General features: G+C 40.6%; 1 protein-coding gene across 1 annotated transcript in view; it reads left to right on the top strand.

Moving 5' to 3' along the window:
* The first annotated feature begins 324 nt into the window (after positions 1–324).
* Positions 325–12,360, top strand: part of serinc5 (serine incorporator 5) — a 21,542-nt gene continuing 9,506 nt past the window's right edge. The window contains exons 1-2 of the mRNA XM_020594589.1: positions 325–682; positions 10,055–10,222. Coding sequence (XP_020450245.1) covers positions 656–682; positions 10,055–10,222 — 195 coding nt within the window. The 5' untranslated portion in view covers positions 325–655. The remainder of the gene's footprint in view (positions 683–10,054; positions 10,223–12,360) is intronic.

The raw sequence follows: 12,360 nt of genomic DNA, 5'->3' as shown, positions 1-12,360 counted from the left end.
TCGACTATAATTTTGAAAATAATTATATATCAATTACATTTTATAGGTCATTATATGACCATATATTGTATTTCATAATTACAGCTGTTGGAATGATTTAATGCTGCTTAAAAAATCTTAAGTTTAAAAAACTTTAATGACAGACAAATGAATGTACTGTAAATCACATGGGTGATTAAGAGAAATGTACCATTGTGCCCATTATATGCTTTCTTTCCATTTTCCGCTGTATCATAAGAGGGAAATGGAAATGAGACCACAATAAAATAGGCCTAACCAAACAAGGCCAAAATGGGAAAATATAAAGGCCTTAATTCACGTGGCATCTGTTTCTGTGAGAGGCAATGTGAAACAGAAGGACACCGTCAGCTACCTGAGTGTCGTCTAGTGCCATCTAGTTTCCACTCGACACTCCATGTCTTTGGGTTTTGTCGGTGATGTGCAGTGGGAGGAGAGTCAGGGAGGAAGTAAGGGAGGGGAAGGATAGGCAGAGAGGGAGGAAGTAAAGCAGGGGACGGATAGGCAGACAGGGAGGAAAGATAGACAAGACAGACGGACAGACGGACAGAGCGTTGTTCCTCTTGTGTTGGTGAGAAGCGACGGAGAGACGCAGCCAGCTGTGAAACGGATTTTATTTATTGACCCCCCCCACAAGATGTGTACACCGTGTTGTATATCACAGGTGAGGAGCAGTTATCAGACTTACTGGTTTTTGGTGCTGTTTTTTTTTTTTGTGGTGTTGTTTTGTTCAACGTTTATAAACGTTACAGTGGAACGTTACAGCGTCGCGCTACGTCGAACGTCGTCTGTTGTTGCAGTTTAGTTTATTGTTTGTATCAGTGTCTGTAGCCGCTCAGTGTCTGTTAATGCGAGTCGACAGAGATGTGTTTATGTGTTGCTGGTTTCCGACCCCGTTGTCAGCGGCCGTAGCCTAATTTATTAACAGTAACAAAATGTGGTGATTCCCTCAGTGAACTAGGTGAATAACTTGACTGTAGTAACGTTAATAAAGCCGTTGGCAGACAAAGGGAGACGAGGCAAAACTAAAACAGCCACAGCCAAAGGTTCAGTACCTTCAGAATGTCTTCAGAGGTGTGTTGTGTGGAAACCGTGAAGCATTCGGGATGGGCATTTCTCACACTTGTCTTACATGTATAAACGGAGTGTGATGTACTCGTCTTTCCTTTGGTTTCACTGTTGACTTTAGGCAATGCACACTTTTGCACCACTAACAAACATCTTGCTTCCCATCTCACAAACTTAGGGCCAGTCGGATTCCTAGCTTGTATTTATACCACATGCCCTTAAGGAAGGATGTCAGTTCAGTCTTTGTGTTTCTAATGTGTTTATGGTCAACCTGTTATAGGCTATTTTAAAAGTGCAGATTTACTTGAAAAAGGCAGACACAGCCCAAAACTGAAAATTGTGTAAATTACATTATAACCTATGCCTCCTATAGAAACACTATGGTTGGACCTTCTTTTTTCTTTCTTTCTGCCTTTTAAAAGGGAAGTTAACTAAGGTCTTATATAGAAATGTACATTATATTCCTCCTGAAGAATGGGCTACATATTTAATGTTTAATTTTTTTTTCCTGAATTGCTTTTGTCAAAAAGTTATATTTTGAGTTTGCCAAATTATATACTACTCATATAAATATAATTGTCAGCGGAAACAATTACAGTACTTAACCGTGTGTTGATAACCAACAGTAATTGCAATAATTAATAGTTTTTAAGTAATTTTTAAGTAAAAATGATAAAAATGAATTAGCTCCAGCTTCTTGATATTTGTTGGTTTTGTTTGTCCTCCATGAGAGTAAATCGGATTTCTTTGGGTTTTTCATTGTTGGCTGGATAAAATGAGAGATTTGAAAATGTCTGTGAGCTTGAGAAATTTGTTACACATAAATAGTGTTAGGTATTTTTAGTCAGATAGAAATTGGATAGATACTTTATGTATTAGAAATGTTTAGTGGAGATAAGATGTCTAGTTAGACTGTTAAATGCTTAGTCATGCTTATGAGTTTCTACAGGGTACATCTGGTCAAGGATAACTAGAGAGAAGAGTTGATGACTGTCAGCAGACAGGGTGTTTAATATTATTATTATGATGTGTATAACTGCAGCCTTAGCCATAATATGTTCTTATGTTTAAGTCACGACATGTTACTAGAGGTCGTGAGAATGTTTTTAGCTACACACCACTTAATCAACAGACACACACACATTGATTTGCTTCATGTTTTGACTACTGCTATGACCAGCTGCAAAGCTGGTAACAGAGACGTCTCGGTTGACGTTTCTGTGTAGTATGGGGCTAGCCCAACCGAGGGGATATAATGTATAGGCCTGGTGGGTTCAGGGTCTTTCATCTTACATCTGCCTGCGTGCAGTTTGGAGGTGGAAGATACCTGAGCGTGTAATGTTAATTTTACCTGTGATCCTTTGAATAAATCAGCACTGTTTTGAAGTTACTTGGACTGCCTCGTCTCTCAGAGTTAGCAATGGTAACAAGAACCACAGTCCTTCAATAGATTAAACGATTCCTCAGAAAATGATTGGCAAATTAATCAATAATTTAAAAAAAATAGTGCCAAGATTGTTAGTGAATTTGAATTATGAAGTTGCAACATTTACTTTGAAAAGAGGCAGTCTGTGTTTTTTATGTAAGTTAGTGAAGTTTTTCTTCAGTGCTTTCAACTAACAGATTGTTTTAGACCAAATGGTCATCATCGAATTCAATGACATACACAGATGTCACATAAAGGCAGCTCTCTTCTATTCCCTGTCCTTTTCAAAGACAGGGAATGATCGAAACGGGAGAATTAAGAGAAATTAAAGACAAACACTTAGATCAGCTTTGTGCTGCCGTGCTTTAAGTTCTCTAATCCTTGTCACAGACAGCCCATTTAGTTTTGTCGCCATCTCTGTTTATGTATATAGTTGCTTTTTTTTGTTTTGTTTTGTTTGGTTTGTTTTCAGGCGTGTGTATGTGCCACTCTTGAAGTTTAGACTAGCCTAAATTGATGTGTGGTCTGTTAATTTCCTACTTGGCTTTGAGGTGGAATTTAGGGGTGGATGGGCTTTGTTTGGGTAGACTCTGAGAGAGGAACCGACTCTGTGGGAGCTGCTCACTTGTAATTCTCTGTGGGATCAGGTTTGTATCCCATGTTTTAATGGAATGACACATGCAGCTTTGGCAGGGTAAATGATCGGGAGGATAAGAGGCTGTTGTTTAGCAAGCATACTTCCTGATAAAATATCCTATGAGTAAGACATCAGGCACTGACCCTGCACACTGACCTCTGTGGATGTGCAAGCAGAAGGAATTGTAATGATGCAGTACTCTTCTCCAGCCAACAGTTTTGGCTATCTCATCCTTATCAGTGTGGTTTAAGCCAACCAAAAACATCTGATAAGTAGTAATTTTTAAAAATTTTCTCATTTATTTCTGTAATTCTGTGGTGGGAGTTTTAAAAATGCTTATTCCAAGTACACTGTATAGATTTCTGTCATTGCTTGTTGTCGGGGTCACAGCACTGCAGCTGTAATGTCCCGGTGTGGATGGGTTGTAAAAATCACCTGACTTTTAAAACTATATCCCAAGTGAATGCAGCCTCTAAACATCTGTACCAGTCCCATCCAAAATGAATTTCTGCATTAGTCATGTGATTACTGGACAGCTGTGTCAATGTGAGACATGCCTGCTATTTTCAGGTTCCCCTTAGGAATTTTGCGGTGGTCAGCAGCAGCAGGAGTTTTTTTTCCCGCACGACATCCATGGCAATCTTCTGTCTCTTTTGTCTCCATCTGAACGGTCATAATGACATAGTGATATGGTCTTCCTCAGCCTTGTCTTTGTCACATCTTCCTATGTCTTGTTTCTATCCTGTTTTTTCTAGGTGTGAGGGTTGAACGTGCTGATGTAACCGAGTGAAATGCCAGCTAACTCTTTGCATGGGGCTGTTAGTGTTTTACAGTAAAGCTGTGGCTGTGAATAACAATGTTGTGTGCAATTCTCTGTAACTGAAGACTCACTCTAGGAAACTATACACTTTGGAAAGTGAAACAGGTCTCTGGGTAAACACAGCATGAAGCTGGATTAGCCTGTACTTGTTGAAACCACTTTGGCTTTTGACTGTCTTCCCTTCCTTGTTTTGCCAGTTTCCTTTAGGTATTTTTGTGACGTGCTGCATTGTCTGCATTAGGTTCTTTCACTTCTGCTCTCTGTTTTTCACCTCTTTATTGTACCTTTGTTCTGGTCTAGAATTTCTCTCTGTTTGTTGTAGCTAGGGGCTGTATTTGGCAAGAAAGAAGCAAAGACCTCTCTTTGTGTATAGGAAACGGAGCAGTGATACATTTTTGCTGTGTATATACAGCTGCCTGGCTAAACAGACAAGAGGGGAACTGTCAGTCACAATATAAGGTGAAATTTATAGGGTCTTAGAATGGAGCTTGAGCCTACCCAACTTGTGTGTGAGAAAGATCCTCATTTTGCCCTGTATCTTATTGTCTTAAAGTGTTTTTTTTTGTTTGCTTTCCCTTAATCTCTTTTTCCCTGTGTTGTTTTTCTTGTAACTACATTCAACACAAAGCACTGTAATTTGAGATGAGAGGGTGTGTGAGTCTGAGCCGATGGTGCATCATGATTAACTGTGGTCAGCTTTATCTTTTGGCCATTGTCATTAAGCTCTAACAGGGAGTTCCCTTAGTCGCAAAGTAGCCATATGAAGCATAGAATTAAAGGCTAAAAACCATTATAAAGCCTCATCCGGTTCTTTCAAACCAGGAACTCAGAGGGACGACTCAGACCACTTGAGTATATAAAAAATATATCCGTGCTGGTTTATTCAAAAAGTCACAGGCAATAAAGACAGATGTATTACATGACATGAAGGAAAAAACAAGCACACTGATGGTTTGAATCAACCCAGGGTTTACACCCCCACTTGTTCAGTCTGCTAATCAGGTTGTTTTGATTGTGTTCATCTCAGTTGTGAGTCATTCCTGCCTGTGCAGCACTATTTTTCCTTGTAAAACTCTTTGCTCTTGGTTTGCATCTGATGTTTTTTTGACACAAAGTTAACATCTTGTTATCAGCTGGTAAAAGCTTTCATCTCTCTTCAAACCTTGGCAGGGGAGGTAATATGTTAGCCACAGCAGAAATGGATAGTTTCTCTAGCAAGTGCCGGCAGCTTGCCAACAATATCTGCTTGGCTAGTTGACTTGTTGGAGAAGAACAACCTTGAACTGGCTCTGTGATCGTCTACCTGATTTTCCCTTGCAGTCTTCACAATGCTACAGTGAGTGACCTAGTTTTGTGATTAGTCTGTTTATACTGTGGAGAAGTCCTGTTTGCGTTGCTACACACACCAGAGTGTTTGATTTAGTTTTTTTCCTGTTTGTCCAAATACAGCAGTTCTTTTCATTGCTGTTGATTTGAGGATAATAAGGCATTTGAGAATGGAGGAGTGGGAAAACCTGGCCATGAGTCTAATCATAGATAGGTTTTAGGATTGGCTGTAGGACTGTATCATGTTTGCTGGTTAAGCATCCAGCTGTAGATCAGAGACAAATTTTGTCTCATGCAAGTACTCATTTCTTTTTGAGTGGCATTTGAGGTTTCTCCATGAGGCAACTCCTCCTGCTTTGTCCTGCCCGTCCTGTGTGTGTGTGTGTGTGTGTGTGTGTGCCTGTGCTATGAGCAATATCATCATCTGACCCCTAGACCAGCTGGAAGGTAGATGAATGTTGCAGTGTGAGTGACTTCAGGCAAAGGGCAGCAAGACGAAACAAAGACCAAGTGAAGAGGAGAAAATAATAGCAGAAAAGACAAGAGATGTCTACAATAAGCCTCTGAGTGAAAGGGTGGGGGTGCATGGAGGAAATGAGATGACTTCTTTTTGAGTGGCATTTGAGGTTTTTCCATGAGGCAATTCCTCCTGCTTTGTCCTGCCCATCCTGTGTGTGTGTGTGTGTGTGTGTGTGCCTGTGCTATGAGCAATATCATCATCTGACCCCTAGACCAGCTGGAAGGTAGATGAATGTTGCAGTGTGAGTGACTTCAGGCAAAGGGCAGCAAGACGAAACAAAGACCAAGTGAAGAGGAGAAAATAATAGCAGAAAAGACAAGAGATGTCTACAATAAGCCTCTGAGTGAAAGGGTGGGGGTGCATGGAGGAAATGAGATGAAAAGAGTGAAGGAGGTCAGTCTTTGTCTCTTGAGACCCCCAATCTCAGTGTAGTGAGACTTGGTGTGTTCAGTGGAGGGTTCAACTCTAGACCTGGAACATACCTTGCAAGTAGCTTTTCAATATTTTCCAGTTTTCTGTGGTATGAGATGATGGTCTTTAGGATGGATGGCTGTGGCAGTATGGCACGCTCGTGGGGGTGCAGCTTGCTGTTCATATCGAAATAGGGGTGTATACTGCAGACACGCTGACCACCTGTTAACACACTGGTGAGGCAAGCAGGCAGTGGAGAAAGGGGTGGGTGGCTCAAGTGGGTAGGGTCACTGTTGGTTACCATGGATACTCTTAATATATATGTGTGTGTGTGTGTGTGGTGGAATTCCTGGAGACATTTTTCTCACTGGGCTCCCCCTTTCTCAACAGCTCTGCTGTTTGGCCCCCTCATTGTGTGCACTCTGCTGATGAAACACGCTGGACTAATGAAATTTAAATACCCTCACAGCTTAAATCGCCCTGCTTTTTCCCCTGCTTATATCAGTTTGTTGTGGTTAATTGCCCATTGAGAAACATGGGTGACACAGAGAAAAAGGAAACAGCTTATCTTGTTAAGCTGTAGTCAGATTGAGACCAGGGGCCACATACGTAAAGCTTAGTGTAGATTCTAGGTTAGAAGTCTGTGTGCGCACAAAAGCAGAAATAGGACTGAAAGCTTTTTTTCGGTTCTTTTAACCAGTGGAACTCAGAGAGACGAAGCGGACCACTTGGATATATAAAAAAATAACCGTGCTGGTTTATTCAAATAATCACAGATAAAATTAAAATTACACATCCAGGTATCTTCCACCTCCAATACTGCACGCAGGCAGACGAAGAATGAAAGACCCTGAACCACAATAGCCTATACATTTTATCACTTCGGTTGGGCTAGCCCCATACTACACAGGGACGTCAAACCGTGGCGTCACCTGATATGCCAGCTTTACAGCGGGCCGTAGCAGTAGTGAAAACATGGAGAGAATCAATGTGTGTGAGTGTTGATTAAGTGGTGTGTATCTAAGAACATACAGGACATGACATCTAGTGACATGTCATGACATTAAACATAAGAAAATATTATGATTACAATTACGGTTAAACATATCATAATAATAACAATATTCATCCTGCCTGCTTACAATCAAACTTTTTTTATCTAGTTATCCTTGATCATGTGCACCCTGCAAAACTCATGAGAATGACTAAGCATTTAAACTAGACATCCTGTCTCCACTAAACATTTCTAATACAACAAGTATCTGACTAAAAAATACCTAACATACAAAATGGGTCTAATTTATGAGTTGAACTTCTTTTTTCTTTTATTATTTCTGCATTGTAGTGTGGGTTAAAAGATCAGGTCAGTGATTTATTCAAAACATCCCTTTACAGCAATCAACAATGAATTTTGTGTACTCACTATAATGTCTGCGAATTCAGCACCTGGTTTAGTGGATACATGTGAACACCTATTCAATTCAGTGCAACACTTCTGCCTTAACGTCTGTGTTTATGAAGCTCAAAATATTTCAGTTTTTGGTGAAATTGTCATAAATATATAAATTATATGTTTATTATTGAGGTTATTGTTAAAGGTGTTGTTCTTCTGGACTACATTATATTCAGAGGTGTTCCTAATATTCTGACCCTCTCATGTATGTAGTTAGGTTGGACAAAAATATGGAGATGCCTCTAAATTTAATGTACCATAGTTCAGTACAACACCACCTTTAACTGTGCATACACTTGTACAGTAGGACAATACACTTAGAGTTGAAGTCAGAGGTTTACATAGACTTAAGCTGAAGACATTAAAACTGTTTTGTGCTTTTGTTTTTTTTTTACCATTCTACAGATGTCATGTTAAACTGTCATTTCAGCAAGTCAGTTAGGACATGTACTTTATGTATGACACAAGTAGCAGCTGTTTACAGATAGATTAATTCACTACATCACAATTACAGTGGGTCAGAAGTTTACATACACTCAGTTGACTGCCTTTGAGCAGGGGGGTAATTAAGTGGGCCATGTAGAAAAGAGTGGCAGGGAAACCTCTGGACAAAGAGAGGAGAGAGGGAGAGCCATGTGGGCTGAGAAGTAGTTTGATGCTGACCACACATTAGTGGCATCTGGAGCAGAAAACAGTGCATCAAACTAAAGGCTTTACTACACCAGAACATCCTGGCCAGATTACAAACCCTGGCTTTGGACATGCACTCAGACAGGGGCTACGATTACTGTTATGACTGAAAGGGAAATTTAACTCATGCTGTTAGGATGCATTACCAGGTCTGGAGAAAAATGTATAAATCACTAGGGATTCTGTATACAGTAGGAACCCAGCACTGTCAGAATAAAGCATCCTAGAGGTTCTGGGTTTAGCACATTCGTCCCACTGTATCTGTAGCAAACAAAAAATATTAAAAAAGGAAAATATCTGCTAGAAGGTACACACAGCAAATGTCAAAAGATGCAGGGTGGTGGAAAAAAGGGTAGTAATGCAGAGACACAGATGAACTAAATATAGCTACAAAAGAACTATTTATTTGGGCTGGTGTTTGCCAAAAACTGTCATGAGGTGTTGCATTCCACAGCTATGACACCCTCCAATTGACAGGTGAACAGCTGTTGAATCATTGCCCACATTATCATTTCTTACATCTTGCCTAATGCTGTAATGACAATACTGTTGGGTTATTTTTTAGCTAGATAGATATTCAGAGATTTGTTGTCTATGAATGTTTAGTTCAGACAGGGTGACTGGCTTAGGCTGTTAACTATTCAGCCTGCAGTGCAGACTGCAGGCACGTCAAGGTTACAGGAAAACTGCTGTTAGTGTCAACTGTAATGCTAGTCTTAATATTTGTCTTAATGTGTAAGGTTATGTCCAATTGTTTTAGATACACACCACGAAAACAACAGTCACGCACCTTGACTTTTCCTCATGTTTTGGCTAAACGTTATAGCAGCTGCAAGGCTTGCTTATCGGGTGACGTCACGGTTCGACAGCCCAGAAAGGATTAATATTGTATAGCAATGCTTGGGTCGGGGTCTTTTGGGTTTCCGGGCTGCTTTGGCAGCCTGGGGGTTGGAAGATCTCTGGACTGGAAGTGTGAATTCTTGCCTGTGACTCTTTGAATAAACAGAAAAGAAAGTTTTCCCTTTAGCTGAGAAAGCCTGAACCATGGTCATACTGGCCTTGTAACTCATGAGCATCTTTTCCTTATTGCTTGCATCCTGTAAGGGGACAGCACATGAAGAAAATGATGTCTGTAGATCTAATAGCAGTGAAGCACCAATATAACCCTATAGTGTGCCGCATCTTTCACCACAGCAGTGTGTGTTCTGCAGGCTGAGGGGAAGGAGGCTTACTCTTGGGGTGGCTACAGAAAGACGTTACACCGTATAATTATAGTCTCCTCTTTTTCTTAAATAGAACACAAGGCCTGTCTTTATGAGACTGCCCTCCTCCTATACGAGGGCCTGTCAAAAGAAACAGAGTAAGCATGTGTGTTTTCAGACAAGAGACCTCACTGTTCTGACCAAGAGCTGCTTCTGTGATGAGGGGGTGGGAATTTTTTTTCCTTGTGATAGAAACAATGAATGAGCAAAGAGCGTTTTGGTCTTATATGTGGGAATCTCCGGGAATTTTCTTATACTTTGTCACGTTCCTTTCAGGTAGGTGAAAGTGCAGGCTGTGCACCTGACAGGAGATGGTTCCTTTAATCCTCCCTTACCCAATTGCCTCCTAAATATGTTTGCCTTTGTCTGAATCAGATGGCTGAAAGTGATAGGGTAATGTTTTCCCCCTCTTCTTTCTGTCAGCTGGCCTGCTGCTGTGGCTCAGCACCCTGCTCGTGCTGCTGTAACTGCTGCCCCAGGATCAAACAGTCCACAGGAACCCGAGTCATGTACGCCCTCTTTTTCCTGTCAGTCACCATCATCTGTGCCATCATGATGTCCCCCACTGTGGAGAAGGAGTTGAGCGACCATGTGAGTACATAAATCACACATTGTAAAGTATCACTCCCCAAAACACATACTGTACATGCACACACTCTAAACAGAATGCACTATAGAATAACCAGTTTCCCCTGAGGATGTTTGGTAACTTAAAGGCCCACTGTGAGTGCCTGTTTTCAACTGTTTAATTAAAATTAAATCAGGTATATTTAGATATATAATTAAAGAGTTTGTATATGGTTGAAAGTTAATTGTAGGACGGTCAGGAAGAAATAACAGCACAGAGAGAAAATTAAAGGTCTCATCTGTGCTTCATAACAGCTTCATTTTAAATGGAGAGTTAGTGGAACAGTTTAGAAATGCTCAGTCCTAAATGCCTCTGGAAGCCTGAGTGTTTCTGTACTACAGTGATGTTACAGTAGTAGTAAATTATGATCCAATCTATTAAATGGGGGGTCTTAGAGATAACATGCAGTACAGCTATTGAGCTGATTACTACAATGACTTTGGTGCCATCAGTTGGACAGTAGAAACATATAGTCATTTAGCTGTCACCTAGATGTTTTTAATCAGATTACTTTAAACACATTTGATTTTTACAACTGAGATCAAACCAGTTGTCATCATAGTTGTATGCAGAAAACCATCCTGAGCAACAGACAGAAACTGCACTGTGCTGAGTACTGCCTCACGCTTACAAAGTTCACTCATATCCAGCACTTTGAGGTGTTGGCAGGCATTCAGTATATGTCTCAACTACTATTTCAACTAAATTTGGTTTGTCTATTTCTTTACATTTGTTGCGTATGTGTAAAGCAGATTGATTCTTGATGGATGGGATTGCCCTGCTGCAGAACTCTTATGTCTGCTTGTTAAATATCTATCTTTGTAAGTTTCTATACCAAGTTTTAGGACTGTTCCCAGCTTTAAGTCTTATTTTCACAGTTTTTGAATGGCCTAGTTTACTGAATAGAAGAGGCGGGGTTGGCCCAGAGACTCTACTAAGAAGCCAACACTAGCCTCACTGCTCTGACCTTTTACACTGTTTGGCCTACTGCTATGACTGTACAGTCTGCTCAGGCTTCATTTCACATAAGTTAAATGTGTCATGTAAAATCAGGTCTGAGAGGCATCAGCCAGTAGAGTGATGTGTTGGAAACACATGCTGACATGGAGCAGAACTGAAAAGAAAGAGAACACATTTGTAGATTTACAAACTCCACATTTTGAAATGGGTGTTGTCAGCCGAGCCAACTTTTTTGTTTAGCGTTCTGCTATAGACCAAATAAAATTCTAGATCTTGTACCAGCATTACCTCGCCAATGCTAACTGGCTCGAATAAAGTGTTGTAGCATTGCTACAGGCAAAATCGATATCCTGCTGTTTTACGTCTGGATCCCATGTGTATCTACACAGTAGTAATGCCATAGTCGAGAAGGAAGGAGGTCAGGCTGGTAGCTTTTTGTTTTAAACCGCCCACCTAGCCTTTGAAGTTGGGTACACAAGAGGCCTGCTGCTCTCTCATTTGATCTTTACATCTTCCTTGTTCTTTTTTCTCCATGTTACTTATTTGAATCATTATAATGTAGGATTATTGTCAAGCTGAGAGCTTCTGTGGATGCTGTTATCTACAGTTTATAGTAATCATCCTCATGACCTGGGTGAGTCAAACTGTAGATACAGTCTGGGATAAGGTGTCAAAGATAAAACACTGCCATTTCATCCTCCTGTCTGCATCTATATTGCTAGCTGAATACACATGAGAGGCAGTGTTCATGAATCTCGGTACCATTCAGGATATATTGTATCAGCCTATAGTCAAACACTGAATGAGTAGGGTAGGGTAGGGTAGTGTTGGGCTCCAGTTCTTGTTACCATTGCTAACTCTGAGAGACGAGACAGTCCAAGTAACTTCAAAACAGTGCTGATTTATTCAAAGGATCACAGGTAAAATTAACATTACACGCTCAGGTATCTTGCACCTCTAAACTGCTCACAGGCAGATGTAAGACGAAAGACTCGGAACCCACCAGGCCTATACATTATATCCCTTCGGTTGGGCTAGCCCCATACTACACAAAAACGTCAACCGAGACGTCTCTGTTACCAGCTTTGCAGCTGGCTCTAGCAATAGTCAAAACATGAAGCAAATCAATGTGTGTGTGTGT

The sequence above is a fragment of the Monopterus albus genome, unplaced genomic scaffold (genome assembly GCF_001952655.1).
Source record: "Monopterus albus unplaced genomic scaffold, M_albus_1.0 scaffold23.1, whole genome shotgun sequence".
Classification (NCBI taxonomy): domain Eukaryota; kingdom Metazoa; phylum Chordata; class Actinopteri; order Synbranchiformes; family Synbranchidae; genus Monopterus; species Monopterus albus.
Note: the sequence above shows the minus strand (reverse complement) of the source record. Positions and strands in the feature narration are given on the sequence as shown.